Source organism: Tachypleus tridentatus, chromosome 7, assembly GCF_004210375.1.
Source record: "Tachypleus tridentatus isolate NWPU-2018 chromosome 7, ASM421037v1, whole genome shotgun sequence".
Taxonomy (NCBI): domain Eukaryota; kingdom Metazoa; phylum Arthropoda; class Merostomata; order Xiphosura; family Limulidae; genus Tachypleus; species Tachypleus tridentatus.
In genome coordinates, this window is record NC_134831.1 from 67484450 (window position 1) to 67510003 (window position 25554).

General features: G+C 34.5%; 1 protein-coding gene across 1 annotated transcript in view; it reads left to right on the forward strand.

The window, feature by feature from the left end:
- Positions 1 to 604: 604 nt before the first annotated feature.
- The window catches only part of LOC143257687 (calcium uniporter protein, mitochondrial-like), a 53352-nt gene continuing 28402 nt past the window's right edge, over positions 605 to 25554 (forward strand). Inside the window, exon 1 of the mRNA XM_076516730.1 lies at positions 605 to 711. Coding sequence (XP_076372845.1) covers positions 619 to 711 — 93 coding nt within the window. The 5' untranslated portion in view covers positions 605 to 618. The remainder of the gene's footprint in view (positions 712 to 25554) is intronic.

The following is a 25554-nucleotide window of genomic DNA, read 5'->3' on the forward strand; positions in this document are numbered from 1 at the left end:
TTCATGATGTCTAATTAAGTCTAGTAATATACTTTGGCATGAGAGTTCTTTTTTCAACAAGTTGAACTTATATTTTATTGGAAATTAAATTTTAAATTCATCTTATTCAGAAAAAACTTCATAAGTGAAAGATTTGTCTAGAGAAAATAAAAAGGTGTCGGCGAATCAATGTGATTGTTATTTTCAATTTTGTTCAAGAAATTTGAGTGACATTTCAGTAAAAATTAACTTTAAAACAAAACCGAATGTGACGGTGAATCAAGTCTCCATTTTCATTTTTAATCAGCAATACGGATTGCAGTGTTTGTAAATGATACACGAACAAAAATTAATGTTTTCAAAGAGTACGCAAGCTGATCAACAGATGGCGACTTTATGTAATAATATTATTGTTCAGAAAAGAATAGATTGTTGTTCAAAAAATAAAGTCACACTCTGTTGTGATTTATACACTTTACCAACTATCATTAGCATTCGAATTTACAATATTTGTTTAAACTGACTGTCTCCGAAAAAAATCTTCTTTCAATAAAGTATGCCAATTAACAAGTAGAGGGCGCAAGTATTAAAGATTTCTAGTCGCTCATCAGTTGGATATAGTAGTCAGGGCAACGCGGAATGGCGTTGAGACGTGTGGAACAGCTGGGTAGGAGTGTTGTTTGTACTAAATCCCAGAATGGTAGAAATGTCGGAGGTCAGCTGAGTAAAGATGTGAGTACTGTGTAAATTAATTTCTGAGAGCACCCTCTACCTTATAACCTTGGTAACGCCAATTCATCTGTAGGCTACGAGAGTTACCTAGAACTCATCTCATGACCTTTTATTTTCGTTTTTCTCAGTAAATGAGATTGATCAGAAGTAATTTTCATTATTTAAATCATAATGCGAGATGTTTATTTCATACTTTCTTGTGACGAAATGTTTTTAGTATTCGAAATGTGAAGCAGCTTCGAGATGTTCAGCTAAAGTTGAAGATAAGTTTGTTTATTCAGTAATTATTAAACTTTCTTGATTGATTTTTGTTGGTAAGAGAAAGTTTAATGGAAGTGATAAGACTTCTTTCTGTATCAGTTTTGTTGCAGTGGTAGGTAGAGTTACGCTATTCAGATTTCTTTGTCTTGTTAATTATTTGTTTGATCAACTTAATCCTTAATTAACGGTTCTTAGCGTCTATTTTCTTTCCCACAAAACTGAATCAAAACAAATAATAAACTGCAATCGTTATTGAGGCTAAGTTAACACAAATTCAAACTTTTATGATGGTAACTGTTATCAAAACTAGTCATCTGAAACAATTAATAAAAGCTTTATCTCTCACTGTGTCCTACCCCAAACCCTGTCCTCTAGTGTGACAGTGATAAGTTTAAGGACTTGCAACGCTAAATGTCGGGGTTTGATTTCCTGCAATGAACACAACACATGTCCAAATGTAGATTTGATCTAACAAAAAACAAGTAAAACTTAGTTATGTTTTTTGACATATAGTGACACAATATGCCCGTAAAAATTATTGTTGGGTCACAAATATCTACCTGGTGGTTAGGACGATCAACTAGCAACCTAATTATCGCAGGTTTGAATCCCCGTCGTTGATCATGCTTGCCCTTTAAGCCGTGGAGACGTTATAATGTGAGACGATCAATCCTGCTATTTGTTTGTTTGTTTGTTTTTTGAAATTTCGCGTAAAGCTACACGAGGACTATCTGCGTTAGTCGTCCCTAATTTAGCAGTGTCAGACTAGAGGGAAGGCATCTAGCCATCACCACCCACCGCCAGCTCTTGGGCTACTCTTTTACCAACGAATAGTTGGATTGATCGGTACATTATAATGGCCACACGGCTGAAAGAACGAGCATGTTTGGTGCGACGGGGATTCGAACTCGCGACCCTCAGATTAATAGTCGAACGCCTTAACCTACCTGGCCATGCCGGGCCCCTACTAGTTGTTGGTAAGAAAGTAGCCCAAGAGTTGGCAGTGGGTGGTGATGACTTGCTGCCTTCCCTCTAGTCTTTCACTATTAAATTAGGGACAAATAGTGAAGATGGCCTCTGTGTAGCTTTGCGCAAACCCAAACCAAACCAGTCTGAATTCTTCATCAGAGAGATAGAGAGAAACATTCCAAATGGCCTTCGTGTTGCTTAATATGAAATTCAAAACAAAAAACACAAACAGCTTAACTTCTCTACAGTGGAATTAAATGACCAAAACAATCAAACTGACGGCAGTATATAGCAGATATTTACGTTTTCAGCGCGTATAAATCATTGGCTTCTGAACAAGGAAAATATATAAAAACAATTATCGAACTGAAACTTCAAACTGAGAGAAGTGTTGTTGAAACATTTAAATTAAGCTATAACTTGAAAGATTTCATTCCCTGCTTTATCTCTTCACTTGGATGTAAAATAAATATGCAAAGCTGTGTTTTGTTCGCAAAATATTTCTGCATTAGACTTTGCATAAAAACAGATTCTGATGATAATGTTGTAGCATCCAATTGTTTGTTGTTCATAACAGGTTTTCAAAGTCTCTTTAGAATACGAAAAAAATTTTTTTATTGTTGTTGATTAAACTTATGTAAATCCATGGATATCATGCACGAGTTCATATGGTTTGTTCTGACTGATGTTGGCGTTTAGGTTCTAGTATGGTATTACATGCATACGAATAAACTTAATATATAAAGACTGGAATTGTTATCAAGGAGCGTTATTTGTATCGAAGATTTGTCGTACAGTACTGTACAAAGGTGTTAGGACAAAGTAAAAAAATAGATTTCAGGCTACTTTCCAAGAACAATGGAACATAAAACACGGGTGAGACATCAATATTTTATTCATCATTATATTCAGTACAACAGAAATTCAGTGGCAGTGACTGAGTTCAGCAAACAGTTAATATTTTGTACGTCTCTTTTGCTTTAATAATTGCAGACAGTCTTTCAGGCATTGTTGAAACACGTTTAATCAAAGTGTCCTTTGGAATTTCGGCCCGACATGACCAGGTGGGTTAAAGCGTTCGACTCTTAATCTGAGGGTCGTGGGTTTGAATCCTCGTCGCACCGAACATGCCCGTCCTTTAAGCCGTGAGGCCGTTATAATGAAACGGTCAATCCCACTCTTCGTTGGTAAAAGAGTAGCTCAAGAGTTGGCGGTGGGTGGTGATGACTAGCTGCCTTCCCTCTAGTTTTACACTGCTAAATTAGGGACGACTAGTGCAGATAGCCCTTGTGTAGCTTTGAGCAAAATCCAAAAGAAACCAAACCTTTGGAATTTTACTCTAAATGTCTCTAATACACTATCATAAAGTTTCTTTGAAGGTAACTTTTGATTTGTCAGTTTTTGATATATCAAATCCCAGAACTGCTCAGTTGGGTTGAGAATGGGACTCTTTGGAGGTCATTGCCTCATTTGAATGACTCCAACAGCTTGTTTCTTTGCTAAGTAATTTTTGCATAGGTTTAATAAGAAGTTGGGGTCATTATCTTCTTGGTTGTAGAATCCTGTACCAACAATATGCAAACCGTGACGGATCAGTATTTGATGGTACTTGCGCTGGTCCATTATTTCATGTTTTTTGAAAATATTTCCTGTCACGTTAAGGTAAGTATAATTCACCTCTCTTCTTCCGAACGTATAACTTACGCTTTAAACCAAATATTTCAAACTTTGACTTATCCATCCATAACACTCTTTTCCAATCATTATTAGTCCAGTTTTTTTTTACTTTTTATTAAATGTCAGTCTATTTATAATACTTGGAAATCGCAGTAAAAGCTTTTTAACTGCTACACGACGACTAAATATTCCGTAACTGTTAAGTCTTCTTGATACTGTAGATCTAGACACTTGTTTATCATTTGATACATGGTTGTTTATCTCATGCTTGAGATCAGTGGTAGTTTTCCTTCTGTCTGCATTAATGAATGTGTGTGTGTTTTCTTATAGCAAATCCACATCGGAATATCTGCTGAATCCACCGAGAGGAATCGAGCTCCTAATTTTATTGAGTTTATCCTTGTAAGACTTGCAAGACTTGCCGCTGTATTAGCGGAAGACTAGTATTAACAAAGATACTTAACATCAGTATCACTGAGTTTAGGTGTTTTGACACTTCCCTTCCTATTTGCAAATTTACCTGCCCCGGTCTCATGATCTAGGGTGTGCGAGACAGTGTTCGGAGAGCATTTTAAGTCTGGAACAATCTGTCAGAGAATCCAACCAGCATAATGTAAAGCTTTTATTTACGTGGCCGTGGCACGAGAACGAAACTTAATACATAATATTAAACAGTGTTTATTAAAGTTTATTTGTGAAATGTTATTAAAACGATTTATTCTAGCATATACCAGTACCATGTTCTAATTTCTTGCTAACTTCTTTTTATATAGTTAAGACACTGTATGTGGTACCATAACAATTATTTCGGACCCTGAATTTGATCAATATGTTTATTCAAGTAGAACTCTTATGATATACCCTTGTTACAAGTATATGGAAATTCTAAAGAATTATAAGTATTTTCACCCTAGATCATTCAGTTGTCAACAGGGATTAGTGAAGTATTACCATAATGTTGAAATTCACATCCTGTAATGGCATGGAAGAATTAGCTCCAGAAAATGGAAAAAAATAACAAAATGTTCTCTTGTCCTAACACTTTGTACAACACTGTACCTAGCATATGACTCCAAGGAGAGGACCATTATCACCGTTTCTTGAAAATATTTGTTTGTTCAATTTCGCACAATTTTATGTTTCTTGTATGCATGTGGAGGCAATAACATATCGCATTCTTTATTTGTATTATAGCAATCATGTGTTTTTTACCTCATTCATTGTTAAAGAAAGTTTTCGATACTCGGTAAAAGTATTGCTACCCACTAGTACAGGGGTATGTCTCCGGATTTACAACGCAAAAATCAGCCGTTCGATTACCTTCCGTGGGCTGAGCAGATACCCCGATGTGGCTTTGCTATAAGAAAAACACACAGTTGAAAAGTATTATAATTTTATTTCTACTCTTATTGAAAATTATTATTTATAAATCTTGCAACACTTATTATTTCCTTTTGAGAGATTTGTTATTAGGCTCAAAGCTGCACAATCGGTTGTCTGTGTTCTATCTATTTCTGGTTTTCGTACGTAGATATTATGTTCCGTTAAGCATCAGAGTGCTTTAATTTAGCATAATTTGTTTTAAAATGCTTTAAAACGAATAAAAATGGGTATATACTTTTAGCTAATACTTTTACGCGCGTTAATAATTTAAGATAATCCAAAGTGTAAAACAGGTATACTGCACTTTGTTAGTTGTTTAATAAAGAGTGTTTTGACATGTGCAAGTTTTGAAAGATAGACTGTACTTTTATCTCTTGGTTTAGTGTGTCTATGTGTACCCTGTTTAACATCCATTGGATAGTTACACGTCACATTTGGTCGAATCTTCAATAATTATGAGTTTAAGTTTGTAAACATTCCATAACTTCGCCCTCTATTGAAGGCTCACAATATTACGGAAAACTACGTTAGTTTTCTAAAGATTCAGAAAATGGTAGCACAGTTTTATTCGAATTTGATAAGAAGCAGAGGCCAATAAACAACGTTGTTACGTTTATCACGTGGTTTCAAATTTGTATTTGACATTATCTTTTTATGAATAGATAGTTCTCACATGGAAACTTTGTGGTTGTATAGCATATCGTATATGTTGTTATATTTTAGCTTCTTATTGTACGGGTGGTTTTATTACCATCTATTGTTCGTCCATGGTCGTTTTCTATCAACCACTATGCCTTGTGGGAATTTATTTTACAATAAATGAAATAAGTTCAAAACAAACTTCATAGTTAGTGGGGAATTTTGTTTCAGAATATAATTTTTCTTAGTATAATGGTATGTTTCAAAACTGGTGGGAACTGTGATCCTCGTTCTTGAATTCTCGTCAGGAAAAATAAGATTTTGGTCATGCGTTTCTTGCAGATACTGGTGACTGCAACCAAAATATTACAAAACTTCCGACCATGAGAACGACATCCAACCATACCATTCTGTGCATAAATATCTTTTCTAAAAACTGCTGCACAAAATATGAAACGAAATGAAGCGTGAGATTAGACGCTTCCATCGACAAGACGTGAGCAAAAAATGACTTGTAATAAGCCGAACTAGTTTCTTGATTTAAGCAATCATTGTAAAGAAAGAAAAGAAATAACTTTTTTCTAATTCCGGATGACGTATGGTGAACATAGAATGGAGTGAAGAACAACGTAGAACACATTAAAGTCTGGTGATTTCAAACTTAGTGCTCAGCATGTTTTCTTTCTTGAGAAAGATCGATGGTGATAGGTTTGAAAATAAAAAATCTCTTCACGATTGGTTACCATTCGCACTCCAGATATAACGAAGAAATTTAAAGAGCTTGTCACCAGAAGAAACGCAGTCACAAAGCTGCCTGTAACATCTAAACTAAAAATTTCCTTGAAAGTAGCAAGAAGATGAATCACACTGATATAGGTCTACAAATGCAATGCCAGAGAGATTTCGAAAGGTTTGACAAAAGCACGCGGCTGAACGGTAGACCAACTGCTGACAGATCAGTACGGGCGTATAGCCACGGTGGGCAAAGTAAGTCTTTACTTAAAAATTTGCAAACGACCGGTAATCTTACTGACTTCCTGCCAATAATGCAACATTTGAAAGCTAGTGCAAAATACATCGTGAATTTATTTTTCCAAGAAATTTCTTATAGTTCCAGATTGTAGTTATAAGCGGAAGTTATACGTCCAGAAAGTCGTATACTAGCAGACTGAAGTAAACAGGATCGTTGTACAGGTTGAATACGCGCACTTAATAGATTTTGAAAAGGACATGAAGAAGAGGGACGGACACAAAATATCCTGCAACGGAAATTGTGTCCCAAAACAGAAATACATAATAAGTGCAGCACACAGGGTCATCGACAATTAAAGAAAGTGCTGTAAGAGCTAAGGACTTATCCGTGTTTCCTCATCACAAAGTATAATACACCGATGTATAACACTGGCTGTAAATATACGTGTCTAGACGCTAAGGAACGCAATGGTTGCGCGCAATAATTCATGTAAGAAACTAATGAATTTCCAGGACCTGTAAGCAATATTTGCTTGGTCTGGGAGCTTAAACTGATCATAATTTAACGTGGTCAGAATCTTTTGTCAGGTTTTTTTCCCCAAATACTTTGCTATCAAATACTATATTTTGCTTTACAGCTAACAGTGGATATTTTGTTATTATATGAATGAAGGTTATAATAGAGATAACAGTTCTGTGCAAAAAAAAACACGCAGATAATCCATTGAATATTTATAAATCTAAGACTAACTAAAAGGTTCAGAAAAATATAGCATACTGTGATTTTTGTATTTATCTTTATTGCAATTTAAATACAAAATAAAACGACAATCTTTTGTTTCGTGTTATTATTGGAACCACGAAAGATTTGGAAAAAAATAACATTGATTCTTTTTACATGTCATGACCTAATCTGCCCGTCAAGTCTATGATACTAAAAGGACAATGTTAAATTTCACTTATAAGTTTCTTGTCTATTATTATTTCACTTGCGGATTTATAACGTATTTTAATATACCCACAATTATATGATCATATCAAAATCTTGTAGTAAATATAAAAATGACTGTCCTAAACTCTAGCTTGAACAACTCAGTAAAAACCACTTTAATTTCTTGATTATTTCACTAGTGGAGTTATAAGGTATTTTAATGATATAATCATATTAAAATCTTGTAGTAAATGTAAAAACTGACTGTCCCAAACTCTATAGAAAACTCTAACTTTGACAACTCAGTAAAAACAGCTTTAATTCTCCGAATTCATTTTATTTTACTTTTCACAAGTAAAATAAACTTATGTGTGTTTTCTTATAACAAAGCCATTTCGGGCTTTCTGCTAAGTCCATCGAGGGGAATGTAAAAATAAGCATTTTTTATATAAAGATTTAAAAAAAACTATTTGTGCCATAAAATTTATAAAAAATTACGTTCAATATACATCAAGGAAAGTACGAAGACATCTCTCTTAAAACCATAAATAATGAAGTTTTTGCTACAAAAGAGTTTGTTAATCAATGGCACGAAAATATATCGTACAGTTATATTTTCCTCCCTTCTTCTAGTTGATGCATTATTTTATAGAATTCAAGGCGGAAATTTGTGAATGTTTGCTCTTGTTTAATTAGAAGGCAGTGTAACACTATAGATAACGGGTTATTGGTTTGATCACTTTTTACGTCGTGACAGACTAATCACTTCAAACATATGCTTTAATTATGATTCCATCAAACAGAGGTAGATCGGTTGTGAATTCGAAAGAGAAAGAGTGAATATTTTGATCGGTTGCGCAACTCGCCTCGATGGTTTTTGAGTAATGATGTTCTTATTTTTTATTATATGTACTGTAATAAAAGATAAGAAAAAGAAACTTCACGTGCCCAAAACATACATCATGCCTTACAGGTCAATTTAGTCCTGTCGTCTGATCTTAATTAATTTGTCAAATATATGTGACATAGGATATTCGATCGTTATAATAAAAAAGAAGAAATAAGAGGCTTAGTCGTTCACAATTAGATTGAAGAGTTATCCAAAGAATTTTCTTCTTGAACAAATGCTATATTTTGTTCCATGCAGTAGCAGTATCTTGCCTTCAGCGTTATTCGGAGCACACACACACCCTGCAAATACTTGCAAAACTAATAAACCATGGTAAGCTCACGAAATTAGGTGAGAAAATCTGTGTACTTACTCAAGGTAAAAAGGGTAAAATTAAACAAAAAAATATATATTATTTCCAATGGTACGTTCAGCTGCAACTATAAGAAAAAAATGGCATTTACAAATCTCCTTCTTACATGAGTGGATAAGACGTGGGGATCTTACATAGCATTTTATACCCTCGGGTATATTTCTTTATTTTAAAAAATAAGTTCTTTCTGGCTATAACAGCTTGCAAATTACTTGCTGTTGAAGTAACTATAGTTACAGATTCATTTGTAACTGATAATACGTTGCACTGAGGATGGCCTTGCGATCTTTTCGGGATCTTCTGGAATATAAAATTCTTAACATTTTGAACATTTCATTTAAAACTTTAAGTACGAATAAAGAATTTGTTGTTTTTTATCGACACTATACGTCATACTAAGAAGACGTAAATACCGTCTTAGAGTTTTTATACAACTTGTCTATTATATGTTTTTTTATTAAAAGAGTGTCAAAATTTCTTCAAAATCGTACTTAAGACTTTAATGTGAAATCCCTTCTTCAAAGTATGTTTTCAAAGAAGAATGCTATACAATTTAGGTGCATTAAAGATAATGGACAATCTTACTTTATTTCTTTAAAGGATTGTAATTCAAGACGAGTTAAGACTAATCTTTAAACAAAAACAAATGGTTCTGTTCCTTTTGTAAGGGTGATTGTGTAACGTAAGAAAGACGCGTTAGCACAAAAATGGGAATAAAGATATTTTTAAACACCAGTAAAATGTACATGAGCAAGTGAATATTATACGTGGTTGAAAGATATGCTGGGTAAAGTTATTCCTATAGGTCGTTGTTTTCACTCAGTGTTCAGAATAAATTATATAAATGGTTAGTTAATACAGCTCTTTAAGTGGATATAATAATTGCCAAACGTAGGTTAAAATAACTCACTTTACCAGAATATGAGTGCTTGTGAATTAACAATAATATCCGAGTGCTTGTTGATTGAGAATGGTGTCTGAGTGCTTGTGGATTAACAATGATATATGAGTGCTTGTGGATTAACAATAATATCCAAACGCTCGTGGATTAACAATGATATCTGAGTGCTTGTGGATTAACTATGATATCCGAGTGCTTGTGGATTATAAATGGTATCTGAGTGCTTGTGGATTAACAATGATATTCGAATGCTTGTGGATTAACAATACTCTATTTTGTGGGTTTTTCTTTGAACAGGACCCCGGATCCTTCTACACGTTTACCCAATATGGCTGAATTTTAAATAAACACGTCATGGTTAAAAGCCCTGGCATGGCCAGATTGTTAAGGTACTCGACTCTTAATCTGAGGGTCGCAGATTCGAATCCCCGCCACACCAAACACGCTCGCCCGTTCAGCCATGGGGGCGTTATATGTGACGGTGAATACCACTATTCGTTTGTAAAAGAGTAGCCCAAAAGTTGGCGGTGGGTGGTGATGACTAGCTGCCTTCCCTCTAGTCTTACACTATTAAATCAGGGAGGACTAGCGCAGATAGCCCTCGTGTAACTTTGCGCGAAATTTAAAACAAACCAAGCCATAGTTAAAATCTAAAATTTTATTAATTGTTGAAAAAGTGGTTTTCAAATAATATGTTATCGATTGGCGCCAGTAAAAAGCTATCGGCTGAAAACCAACTAACGTAGAAAAGGTTGCAGAATGATACAAATGAAAGTAATGGCCTCATAATAATCTGTACTAAACAAAGTAACTAAATAAAGATTTTATTTGTTTTTCTTTCAGAAGTTTCACGCAAAGCTCCACAAGGGCTACCTGGGCACACCGTCCCTAATTATAAGTTCACATATTAGAGGGGAAATAGTTATACAGAAGCACCTTCCTTTACTGTTATATTCCATCAACAACCCCAAGATATGCAGAGTATTTGTTGTGACAGGATATGATGATCTGGGCACGCTAACTACTTGGTCACGCCCAATCCAAATATAGACATCAGTATTCAGTGTTGACCACTGCTGTGTGAATTTACTTTGTTTAATTTTAAATTACGATAGTGTATGACACTGCTAACAATTGCAGGAAATACTGCTCCATCTTAAACAAAAACAACAGAACAATAAAGAAATGAATTTCCAATACTTATGATTATGTCTCCCAATTTTCGCTTTATGACTGCTTGCTAACCGCAAAACCCGACAAAATATTGAAAATTAGTTTGTGTCCTTTCACAGAATAAAATATTGAAAGTACCATCACGCTTTGGTTCTCGGTTTCTCAACATCCACATAATAAAATATTGAAAGTACCATCACGCTTTAGTTCTCGGTTTCTCAGCATCCACATAATAAAATATTGAAAGTACCATCACGCTTTGGTTCTCGGTTTCTCAACATCCACATAATAAAATATTGAAAGCACCATCACGCTTTGGTTCTCGGTTTCTCAACATCCACAAAATGTCACACGTTCCGCATTTCTGTAATTTCGTTGCTTAATGTTTTTTACCTGTCCATTTCAGTTGAGCTAATGATAGTAGAGTTCATCTCTGTTGAATACAGACTTTTAGATACGTAGCACTGAGAAAGTATTTCAGTTGCCATAGACGTGAGGTTAAACAACTCTTCACTCGTGGAAAGCTGCGCTACCAGTGAAGTTACATCAAGTATGGAATATACTTATCTTGCAAAACTTTATATAAACTTTTCTATAAACTATTCTCTATATACACGTGACTCTTATTTCACATTTCTTTTCTACTCAAGAAGAACTTAAGTTTGTATGTGCGACTATTTCTCCATCCTTTAACTTTGTGGATTGTTACAGTATTTTCTATTGTGGGTTGTTACAGTATTTTCTATTTTGAAATCCCGTAATTGTATAAAATATCGTAAAATATATTTTCGATCTAGCGTTTGTAAAACATCAAACATGCATTAATTATTTTGCTAAGCTTTGCATCTGTGTAATAACACTATGTAACAAAAGTTTTACTTTTTCTTGGGCCGAAAGTATTATTTCCCAATTGCTTATGCCTAAAGTAAAGAAAAGACCTATTTTTCTCTTCAAACTTTGCTTTTGTCACCTGGGTAATGACATTTTCAAATTGACCAATTTTTCAGAACATTCCAGGTAGATTTAGTGCTGAGTAGCTGACAGAAAATTTTCTCGAACTTACAAAAATTTTCAAGAACTTTCTAGAATATTGTAGAACTTTCGAGAATTTTAAAGAAATTTTTATAATTTTATAGAACTTTCCATAGTAATATATGTATACAGGGGCTCACCACTCACCACTTCAATTTAGTTCTAGCTGCCTAAGTGAAAACATACACCTATACAAGGTGCTTTACCAAGTTTCCCTCTTATCTTTGCCTTTGGGACAGAAGGGACACAGCAGCGCACTATAACAGAAAGCACTGGCCACAATGGACCGAGTTCTCTGTGGGGAGGCACAATGTTAAGTGTGAGCCATTAGTGGACCTCCGAAAAGTGTTGTTCCCACAATTGCATATAAAATTGGGTGTTATGAAACAGTTTGTCACAGCTCTTGATAAGGAGTCTCCAGCCTACAAGTACCTTCGAGACTTCTTTCCTAAGCTGTCTGAGGCAACGGTCAAAGCTGGTGTCTTCGATGGACCACAAATATAGAAGATCTTGGACTGCACAAAATTCCCCAAGAAGCTTAGTAGGAAGGAAAAAAAGCTTGGGACAGCTTTTTCGCAGTAAATCGGGGCTTCTTGGGCAATCACAAGGCCGAAAATTATGTGGAAGTGGTTGAGGCTCTGCTGAAAAACTACAGCAAAATGGGCTGCAGGATGACCCTGAAAGTCCATATTCTTGATGCTCATCTTCATCTTCATGAATTCAAGAAGAACATGGGAGTATACTCAGAGGAGCAAGGCGAGCGCTTCCATCAAGATATACTGGACTTTGAACGCCACTACCAAGGATCGTATAACAAAAACATGATGGGAGACTATATTTAGGTGCTTATACATGAAAGTGATTTTCATTACAGTCGAAAATCTCGAAAAACTACTCACTTCAAAACATTTTTGTATAACTTTAGTATAAATTTATGTAAATCTTGATTCATATGTTGTTTTATTCAGACCTTATGTGAATGAAAATGTGCAAATTTGCCCATTTTTACGTGGAAAATAGGTTAATTTCTAAATTTCATTATCCAGGTCGTAAACACAAAGTTTGAAGGGAATATTGGTCATATTCCGTACTTTTACAACATAAAAAATTAAGAAATAACACGTACTATCGAGCAACAAAATTTGTGTTACACAGTATTATCATACAGTGAGTAATCGCTTAATTAAACACATCTGTAAAACACTGCTCATGAGTAATCACTTAGTTAAACACATCTGTAAAATACTGCTCATGAGTAATCACTTAGTTAAACACATCTGTAAAGCATTGCTCAGTGAGTAATAATTTAATTAAACACATCTGTAAAACAATGTTCATGATTGATCACTTAATTAAACACGTGTACAACATTGTTCATAAGTGATCACTTAATTAAACGCATCTGTAAAACATTGCACACAAGCAATCACTTAATTAAACCCATCTGTAAAACATTGCTCAGTGAGTAATCACTTAATTAAACACATCTGTACAACGTTGTTCATAAGTAGTCACTTTATTAAACACATCTGTAAAACATTGCTCAGTGAGTAAACACTTAATCAAACACATCTGTAAAACATTGCTCAGTGAGTAAACACTTAATCAAACACATCTGTAAAACATTGCTCAGTGAGTAAACACTTAATCAAACACATCTGTAAAACATTGCTCAGTGAGTAATCACTTCATTAAACTCATGTACAAAACATTTCTCAGTGATAATCACTTAAGTAAACACATCTCTATAACATTGCTTATGAATAATCACTTAATTAAACACATCTGTAAAACATTACTCATGATTGATCACTTAATTAAACACATCTGTACAACATAGTTCATCAGTAATCACTTAATTGAACATAGAGTATTTGTTCTATCAAGTTCAGTAGCTTCAACTCATTCCATCATGATATTTTCAAATACTTTAATTAATCATAAACCCTGCATGTAGGTCATTCTATATTTAGTGATTGATCTATTTAATTCAATATGTTTTTCGTCACAAGAGGAAATTAGGTTTCCATTGAATGCATAAAATGTTAAATGTTAAACAGTTGCTTTGTTTATTCATTAATCGAACAACTTTAACCAAAATTACTGCTGATTCCACCAGCTGCAAACATTACAAAATGACTGAACCTCTTCATGAATCTATTAGACGTATATCACCACTCAGTGGTTTTGTACTACTTGATGAATGATATAAACCATTACACAAGGACGTTTTCAGTCGTATAATGGCTTTCCATGTTGCTGAATCCAGCATGATTAAATCATTTCTGAGTTGATATTAATGTAATTTACAACTTCGAATCAGTCGTGGCTTTCCTCTACTAAGTTTGCGTTCCGCGAAACATGTCAAGAAAGAACTCGTTATTGTTTTTCTTTACGTTGAAATGAAGCATCGGAGTTGGCAACCGCGTGAATTGTGCTGTGGTAGAAACGTACGAGTCACTTGTGCTATATCATATAAATCAGACAGTTCCTAACAACTTGGAGTGAAGAGAAACAGACGTTTCTGACTTCCTCCGGTTGTCTTTCAGGCCTCAAAATTGTCTCTGAGGCTTGAAAGATGTTTAAACCTAAGTCCCTGCTAAGAGTTTTAAATTTAATATGTTTTTTCCCAACGGCTCTTGCATATCAGTCTTAGAACTTCCGAAATAATTCACTGAAACATAGAACTGTTTTAGAAATGTAAGAGAAAACCACCTCTAATTATGTATATTTAAAGCAATTCTAAAATTTACTCATCTACAGAATGAATTGACAGCCATAATTTTTTTTACTACAGAATTTTTTAGAACGCATCCGTTAAAAATATTAAGCACAGAAGAACGAATAATGGCACAAGGCTCGAAATTCTACCAATATACATCAAAAACGCTTCACCTTAATTATCTATCAGATTAACCGGCTAGTTTTCGTAACCGGAGAGTACTATTTTTAGTACATAGAACACTTCAGAACCACGAATAATAATAATTTCGACCAACCATCCAATTTGAAGGGATTTCAAAATTGTTAAATAGTGGAGAGCTTTTAGTTAAAAAAAAATATAAAAGAACAACATGCTATAATATTGAAGAACAAGGCCTTTAATGTGTATTGTGAAGAGATTACGGTTTAAAAGAAAGAAAATAGCAACCTAGCCTGATATTTAAATAGGGAAACTTTAATGCTGGCTTGCCTATCCACTCTGTAATGATCTTTTTTTTATAAAGTTATTGTCAGCTCTGAAACTTCCTTATTGATATAGAGTATTGTGTTCTGTTGCTTTTACTTATTTCTACGAGTTATGTAATATATATAGATATACCTTCTTATAATCAAAATATTTGTGTATAATTCAAAATCTGTCAGTTGAATATGAAGTTTTGTGAGCGTAAATTTTCCACTATCGCATGAGGAAACTTTTATGATATATATATAAAACAATATATATATATATATATATATATAAAACAATATTCCTAATGCTATGAAAAACATTAATTGTTCATAGACGAATAAAATCAGCACTATAAAACAATATAATAGAATGGATGTTGTTCTTGTTGTTTTGAATTAAGCACAAAACTCAAAGGGCTGCTATCTGTGCTCTGCCCACCACGGGTATCGAAACCCGGTTTTTAGCGTTGTAAGTCCGCAGACATTCCGCTGAGCCACTGGGGGGCTAATAGAATTACGCCCCAATTAATATTCTTTGTTGTCATTCTTAACTCATAATGAATAATACCTGTGGTCGAAGCACCCAAATGTGTTGCGGGATATTCCATCTACTTGCCCGGCATGGCTAGGTGGTTAATGCACTCGACTCGTAATCTGAGGGCTAGGGCAGATAGCCCTCGAGTAGCTTTGCGCGAAATTCTAAAACAAACAAACAATCTTATATATTAAGCGGTTTTTGAGTTTAGTTTGGTTATTATAGATTGTCTGTGTCAGTTTTATTTATTATTACCTCCAACGGCTATTATTTTTGTGCTCTATACTCATTTGTCAGGAATTTGATCAATAATTTGACACTGTATAATTCATAGCATTTTCGAAAACCTCTTAAAACTTTCTTATTTGTTAGTGGATTTTAATAACAATTACACAACGTGTGTATGGTAATAAGATATGATAGTTAACGTTTATAATGTTCATTTAAATCAAACTTATACTTTTTGAAATATTTATAAAAGTAAAACTTGCGTAATAATTTGGCACGCAATATATAAACCTAAAACAATGTAATAAAATTTAAATTCAAAATGTTGCCTCTGTTAACAGTCTTGTGACTTATTTCTACCACAAGAATATTTTCATTATTTGTATCTTATATAAAATAAGGATGTGGAGCTTGGGAGTTGTGTAGAAATTTAGGGAGGATCATTTCTACTACAAGGATATGACTACTATTATTATTTATATCTTATAAAGTAAAAGGATGAAGATTGGGAGTTATGCAGAAGTTCAGGATGGCTTGTCTCTACTGTAAGAATATTATTATTACTTATAACATCAATTAAAAGGGTAGAATTTTACTTTGAAAAAATTTTCGGGATGGTTTAATCCCATGTTAAAGCTATTTCTCAATATTAAGGGTTGCTATCTTCCCTGGCCCGGCATGTCCAAGCGGGTTAAGGCGGGCGACTCCTAATCTGAGGGTCGCGGGATCGAATCCCGGTCGTACCAAACATGCTCGCCTTTTTCAGACGTGGGGGCGTTATAATGTTACGGTCAATCCCACTACTTGTTGGTAAAAGAGTAGCCCTCCGCCAGCTCTTAACATGGTAGTTAATCTATATAAGTTTCATCTGCATCAAACTTACATTTTTTAAGATATTTGTAAAATAAAATTAGCGTAATAATTTGGTACCCCCTGTATATATATATATATATATGAAAACGCGCATGTTTATCGCTAACAGCTTTGCTCAGTTATTTTTAACATCGTCTGTCGCAATAGTGTTGATCATATTAGCCACACGTTAAACTTTCATATTGTCACATGTTTATAACTTTGTATCGTTGATCTATGGTCGCTTCCTGTAGTGCGTAAGTTTTTTAATTATCAAACTAGTTTACTAGATAGGATATTAAACTAAGAATCCGAGGTTTTTGGTTCGAACTGTCATGTTACTCAATACATTTCATACTTGTTTGTTTTCGAATTTCGCGCAAAGCTACACGAGGACTATCTGCGCTAGCCGTCCCTAATTTAGCAGTGTAAGACTAGAGAGAAGACAGCCAGTCATCACCAACCACTGCAAGCTCTTGGGCTACACTTTTACCAACGAATAGTGGGATCAACGCCCCCACGGCTGAAAGAGCGAGCATGTTTGGTGTAATGGGGATTCGAATCCGCGACCCTCAGATTACAAGTCGAGTGCCTTAACCATCTGGCCATGCCGAGCCTTATACAAGTTACAGGTGGCAATGCGTTATAAGTGACAGACGTTCTCGATATTTGTTTTAGTTTACCAGCTTCAAGCGGCAGATACCATCTATTAGTACTCTTACCTCTGGTTTACAGTCAAAGTTAGAAGTGGCTATGTCTAAGTTTGGTGTGTGTGTGTGGGGGGGAATATCTGACCTGGCTTTTCAGTTCTTAGTGTGCATAAGGTGCCTTTCAGACAAAAAGAAAACATTTTTTCTGTAAACACAACTGCATCGTTAATTTTTTCAAAATAGATCTAATAATGTAGATTATTTTACAGTTACATTTCTTACGTTCCTGTCATATAGTAGTTGTTAACATGCCAGAGTAAGGATCGAAGGTTCCAGTGTTCTTGACGGGAAACCACTGAATATTTTCCCACTCTCAGCTGTAGAACCATTATGAAAATTAAAGACACTCTCATAAAATCCGGTACAAAGAGCTGGACACAGCTTTGTGATGGTTTTGTTTGTTTTGAATTTTGCGCAAAGCTACAGGAAGGCTACCTGCGTTAGCCGTCCCAAAGTTAGCAGTGTGAGAGGGAAGGCAACTAGTCATCACCATCCACCGCCAACTCTTGGGCTACTCTTTTACAAACGAATAGTGGGATTGACCGTACATCATAACGCCCCCACGGCTGAAAGGGCGAGCATGTTTGGTGTGACAGAAATTCGAACCCGCGACCCTAAGATTACGAGTTAAGTGCCTTAATCACCTGGCCATGAGGGGCCTGCTTTGTGATGGCAGGTACTTCTAGTTGGATGTCTTCCCTCTGGTCAATAGTTCACAGTTAGGGACATCAGAATTGTAACATAAACAGTCTATGCCTCTAAGTTTACCCAGTGTGTTCGTTTATTGACATCATATGCGCACCATTACATAACACTTTCCGCCACTGTGAGATCCAAGGTCTTAAGACCAATATACATAATAACATACTTTGCCTATGAATCGTTCACCTTCAGGTCTTAACACATATTTTGTGTTTTCAATAACTGTTTGCATATAACCGCTCGCGACTTTATTCTGAATCTTGTCTTCTTGCACTATTAAACATTAATATTACTTTTAAAAGAACCAAAAGAAAATAAGTCTCAGCTTGTACTTTATGAAACTTGTTTGACCTTCTTTTGTTAGGAAATTTCTCACCAGCAAGTATGAAATAAATAATATTTATAGAGTTGGAAAATAAATAACGACACTATTTCTCACACAACAAAAATTTATTTATCGCTGATCACATCACATGATATTGGTAATCAAAGCATTACATCTGCGGGTTCACAACGCTAAACAGCGGTATGTCTCCGGATTTACAACGCTAAAATCAGGGGTTCGATTCCCCTCGGTGGGCTGAGCAGATAGCCCTTTGTGGCTTTGCTAAAAGAAAAACACACACAACGCTAAAAACTGGGTTTCGTTATTCGTAATGAATACAACACCGATAACCCATTGTGTTACTCATTACTCTGTTTTTTACAGAAACAAAGAAATCGTTCTTTTCGCGAAAGAAAATTACGACTTTTATATCAGTTGCAGGTGTTTAGCGATTGGGATGATCATGTTATTTATTATCTTCATACAGTAATTCATAACTGACTACCACGTGTGGCGATTAAATTATAGCAGTATTGGCGAGTTAGCATTCATGTCAGCAACATTACTGCGCGCGTGGGCTATAAGCTGCTTTGACGTGTGCTCTTGTACTGTGTAGATGACGCTCGTACGATAGCTAGAGAGAAAACTGACGATAAAGCACAACGAACTCTAATGATAAAGACAATACATTATTAAGTAAAAGTGATTCTGAAAATATTAGGGCTAAGGAAAATGTGAATGAAATAGCATACCTTCAAATGTATACAAGCCTAATACGGCATCAAACATGAATTAAATACATAGTTAAACTTCAGACACTGAATATTTTTGAGAAAATAGGTTTATGTTCGCTGCTCTTTGAAAACCATAAGAAAAAGAACTGTTTAAAAATAACTTATGCTTATATAAATAAAACTACCTCCTTTTAAATCTCTCATCTTATTTTTAAACATAAAATGAGCTTACAAACTCACGACAGAAATAATTCTCGGACAACAATTTTGGTAACTCACATTCAAGATGTTTTATTTTAACCATGACAAACACTTACCGTCCTCATAGCAGTTTTTATTGTTCTAGGTAGGTTTGTGTCAGGTCTTATAAAATTGTTATCCTCCAAACAAAATTTACATATGTTTACCAGAAATTGTTTACTCAGTGTTTCAGTGGTTATTACAAAAGGTACGCTTTTAAAAAAATACAAAGCTACTTTTTTTTCAGATATTAGCGGAGGAGGGTGGGGGAAGATTTGAATTTAACCAGAATTTCAGTTTCCGTCCCTTGCATCATTCGGAACGCTAATGTCACAAGTTCGAATCTTAACGTTCTATTTGTGGATTCATTTTTCTCATGACTTTGAAGGCTTAAAATTCATTTGTTATCAACTGATACGAAGTAATTTTTTTTCTGTTTACTAACTAAATTTGGAAAATAAGAACAGTGCACAATATCTTAAAGCAATTTTGTAAATTTTTCCGATTAAATAAAAGTAAGTTACAAAGTCAATATAAATTATAACGAAACTTATGTCTCCTCGTCTTAGGCTTTTTCAAATGCCAATCTTATAACAGAGGTCCAAACACGTGTCCAGAAACAGTTATACAATAATATAATCATTCAGTTCTTAATAATTCTCTCGCATATCAATTATACATTTTACCTAAACCCACAATAATATGTGGCAAGTTCTTAGATTAGTCTTGATATTAAAATGTTACTGATAATTTGAAGTACAACGTTTATAAAACACATTTGTAGTATTCATTATAGCAATATAATTATTCATAGAGATGTGAATCTTTGCACGATGTTTATACAGTTTCACAGAATAAAATCGTTTATTGCGAAACATATTACACTATAACATTCTTTACTCGTCAAGTAATGTAAATATATTCCATTACAATGTTTTTTACTACCCAAGTGGTTGATGTACAGGCTACAACGAATAAAAACCATTGTAATGAAAGAGTGTATATGTGTGTGTTATCTTATAGCAAAGTCACATTGGGCTATCTGCTGAGTCCACCTAGGGGAATCGAACCCCTGGTTTTAGCGTTGTAAGTCCGTAGACTTAATGCTGTACCAGGGGGAGGGACATAATGAAAGAGAGGCACAAACATACAATTCTGAAAACAACAACAACTGTTACAGTGCAATGAATAAAACAGAAACAAATATGTATAATATATAAATTAGATAGTAGTAATCGTTATAATAAAATAAATGTAGAAAAACTCCATTCAACTAAAGCTTTGTCACAAGTTTGCCTCCCTAGTGGTCTGCGGATTTACAACGCTAGAAACCAGGTTTCGATACTCGAGATGAACAGAGCGCCCGTTGTGTAACTTTGTGCTTCATTACAAACACACAATTGTCACAAGTTTTAATTAAATGTTTTCCGAGTACAAACATCTAAAGAATGAAGATGAATGATTAACATACAAATAACGTGAAACACAAATGTCAACTGATCTAGGTGACACGGTTTTCAACAGTGACAGTTTATTCACTTTATCATTTTATTTGAAAGTAGTACATTGTGTGAGAAATTACATCTTTCATATCGGTGGAAAAATTAACCAGATGATGTATCAGTTGGTTGTCTAATCTAAGAAAGCCGTATTCAGTATATTGACGACACCTGCTGTAGATTATTTTAAGCACTACTAAATGTATGTTTTTTGTAGTTTAAGCACAAAGATACACATCTGGCTATCTGTGGTCTGCCTACCACGGGTATCGAAATCGGTTTTTAAGTTTTTTAACGTTTAAAGTCCTCAGACATACCGCTGTGCCGCTGAGAGGCTTGTTGTAGGAATCACATAAATTATACGTATTGAGCTTGGATGTATTTAATTAAATTGTGTGAGAGATTCGATAAATACTGTTTAAGCTTCATGCATTTCTAAGCGATCAATAAAACGAACAAATTATTTGTCACTCGAAGCAAGCCCTAATGTCTATACGTATTGATCTTTTAATTTACCGCTGAATGTTTACTAATACTCCGGCACTCTCTGGATACTAGCCAAAGTGTAACAACCTCAGGGATTTTAAAGTTTTAGTTTGTTTTTGCAATGCAATGATCATGACAAAAAAGTAAAGTTGAGGAACTTAAATCTCGAAGACATTTATAAAACGTGCGAACACTTACTCTCTTTCATTAATGAAAGAGTGTTAAGATATTATCAGCATATCAGGCTTTCGTCAGGTAGAAGCTCAGCCTTAAAGAAATAATAATACGGGAGACGCTTAAGCTTTTGCGAGATACTATATAGAAAAGAGCACACGATGAACCATGACAGTACCAAGGGAAGTGAGGGCGGTGCGCCGACCCGTAGAGGGCGTATGTTTTTCTTGAAGAGGAGCTCAGGAGTTTTGTACAGCCCTGTAAACACACCAATCTATCTTCAGTTCCCACAAAGCGTCGAAACTTCGTTTCTTTGTAATTTTTCGTGAGGTTCAGCAGTATTAGATTTGTCTGGACATCTTAGAGACTTAAAACATGGCTATATAAAATGCATGAAAGAGTTGGTTTGGTCGGTTGTAATTAAATACGAAGCTTTTCAATGAACTATCTATGCCCTGCCCACCGCTGGTATCGATACGCGGTTTCTAGTGTTGTAAGTTCGTAGATATACTGCTGTGCCACTGAGAGGATGTATGAAAGAAAACAGGGACACCAATGAACCATGCAATTTATTTGTAACGTAATATAATGATAGGTTACTGCAAAATCATACGTTGAACTAAGAATCTAAAATGTGTACCTGTAAAAGTGTTTAATGAATAGAACATTCACAGCCACATAATACGTGTATACATTTTGATACTATGCACAGTATTTTAAAAATGTTTTTTTTTCGGAAAGATACACACATTTGCTGTATATTACAATGTTTTTCTCGTGACTGAGGATTGACGTGCCCCTCCCATCAGTTGAATTGGTGAATTTTCGCGAACATGACTAGAAGAAAGTACTAACGAAAATTTCTCATATATTTGTCCGCTAGGCAGTAAAGGTAATTTCATTAAATTTCTAATAGATACAGCTTGAAGCATATAACTGAAATATTATAATAAAGTTGGGTTTTTTACGTGACCCTCACTAGCTAAGTTATTGATGAAGGTTTACATGGATGTTACACAAATACAGTATGTGCGTTGTGACAAAAAAAACGATAAAACTCCTAGTTTCCTACAAAGAAAATCAATAGAACACTCCACAACTGAGAACAAACTGTCCATGGTTGTGCAGAATAAGCATCTTTCAGATTAGAAAAGGAAGCTTCTTTTAAGACCTCCTTCAGAGCAGAATATAGCCGTTAGAAAGTGAAGTTTGATTCTGGTGATATACCATGTTTAAAACATACTGTACAATAGGCACCAGCGAGAAAATAGTTGGCGTATGCAAGTTTACACTAACCTCACGTGTGTATTAGCAAATCCCTCTGAAATACATGCACCCCTCAATGGGGGATACATGTATAATTTACAATTAAAACAACTTGTCATTTTCTATAAATGGTGATCAAAAGCAGATAATTAAAACTGCATTCGTTGAAATGTATCGATAAGATATTAAAGGAGAATACTATCGCGACATTATAATTCACACTTATCTATATAAACAAATGCCAGAAATGCACTACTTTTAACCAAGAGCACTCAAATCAGCACAACGTGAAAACGTTAAAGGGAGCGAAATTATCTATTGACGTAGTTCACGTGACTGCTTTCACGTTCTGTACAACCATTTCTATTCTGGAGACACAATGCAAAACCTAACTGTGACCTGGAATGTTTGCTAATAAACATGTTTATCAGACCGTCATGTAGATGATGTGTAGATGTTGCCAGTTATATTCAACAACTGCTGGTTTACTCATTGAGCTATAGTTTTAAAACGTGCCTGTTTAAAAGCTATACAAGAAAAGCTTATGTGTATCGATTTATTTTATCCAGTGTAATATGAAATAAAATCTTTGTTCATGTCCAAATTATCTCTAAGCTAACAGTTTATTTTAGATAAAAAGTAAAATTCATCTACAGCTTCATGCCCATGACAATTTAAGTTAAGACATATTAAACATTTATATCTAATGTCCTTCAAAAATGGTTCCCTCACATGTGCGAAGCTTTCTTGCACTAACGATGAACGTTGTTACAAAAATTCTTTTACAGGGGCTAATTTAAATTTTTGTTTTTCATTAATGTGCTCATATAATATTATTTAACAAGTCGTTTTCTTACGCCACATCTTCTAAACGTACAGCTGTTTTTAGTTTTTATTATTTTTGTTGCCGTTCATTTAATGCAAGATTTAACTTTTATAATATAAAGTACAGCTCTTGTAAAAACGTAAACGATGTTTTAAATTGTTACTGTTGTTATTTCCAAAAATAATGTAAATTATTATTAGCAAGTAATTATTATTATCTCATTAAATTCAGTTATAAAATTATCAGTAAGCAAAACAATAGTAATGTGACTTAGTTCTAGGATCTATTAATAGGATAATCAATTAAATATTCAACACATAACATTTTAGTATATAAATATATAGTTTTATTGAGTTGATGATGGATGTTCATGAAGATTCTAACAGAGATATTTTCGAATGTTTTATAATTCACACAGAATGTCATATTTAGCGTTGTTTTCAAAACTATGAACAACTCCCGCAGCGGGGTAAGGTTTTTAGTAAAATGTTGCTAGTTCCGATTAAAGTTTAATAAAGATCTGTTGTCCATTGGGCAATTAGAATGCTGCGCCACTGAAACAATAGTAAATACCCCCAACTGTGGCACAGCAGTATGTCTGCGGACTTACAATGCTAGAAAGCGGGTTTCTACACTTGTGGTGAGCAGAACATAGATAGCAAATTGTTTAGCTTTGTGCTTAACTACAACAAAGGATAGTAAATACAGAAGCGCTCTCAAGTGGTGCAAAAGTAGACTTGCAAATAATTTTGAATAACTACATATAAATTAAAGGCAAATAAATTTTAAAATTCAGCGCTAGATTAGTAAGCACGTAATATGAAACCGTATCGTATTAATAAAAAATGATTTATTTATTTATTTAGGTCTGAGCTCGAATTACATCCCAAACCAACAGGAAACGTTCATTGGCTTATTAATTGTAATAACCCCTGTAGGTATTTCTTATTAAAATTTCTTATTGTACATCTTGGTTTCCTCAAATTTTTCTTCAGTGACCCCTATTTTTGTTGTTGCTACTAAAACTTATGTTCTGAGAACATATGTCGGAATCGTTCAATTGGGTATCTTATGCCACTGAGGACATCTGTGTGAGATAGCGAACGACGTCTCTTTGGTACTTTTCGTACTGATGTTGACAGGGCTTTAGAAATCTGTGATGTGTATTGCCATTGTTTCGGAGGTACTTAATAAGTTTAAAACAAGCTATTGGGAAACATTCCTTTAAGAACGTTCACAGCCATATAACGATTTACCACCTCTACTTGCAGAACAACGACCCCGTACGACAAATACCTAAAACTGTAAACACAGAAGTTCATCAGGAAAACCAATAATTTCATAACTAGTTGATAAACGCACATTAGAAATGTTTGTGAATTCAAAATGTCTATAATATAATGCTATTCATACATCAGTTATTCCACTTGATTTACTTCTTTTACGATTTTCAAACTTACTTTATGAAAATAAAGATTGTATCATTGTTATTCAGTTTTTCGATATATTTTCAGTGAAGTAAAACCTGTCGTTTTAAAAAATGGTAAGTACATATATATTTGTGTGAGAATACTAATTTTACTTGTCAGAAAGTCTGAGGTTGACAGCCCATACTCGTTCGTAATATTTAAGTTCTAATTTCATTTCAAGTTCGAGATCGAAAAAATGAATTTACGCCAGAACAGCCTACAACCAGCACTGTGTGGCTTTTATATGCAGTAATTTCCAACTGCATTACATTCTATATATCCTGACTTGCATGATATAACAGTGGTATTTGACCGTTACTCTTGTAATGCACCCACGGACCCAAATGCAATAGTAGGAAGAGGACGCGCGAATCATCGATTTTGGATTCACAGTTCTGCATGCTAACTATTAGGCCACATACC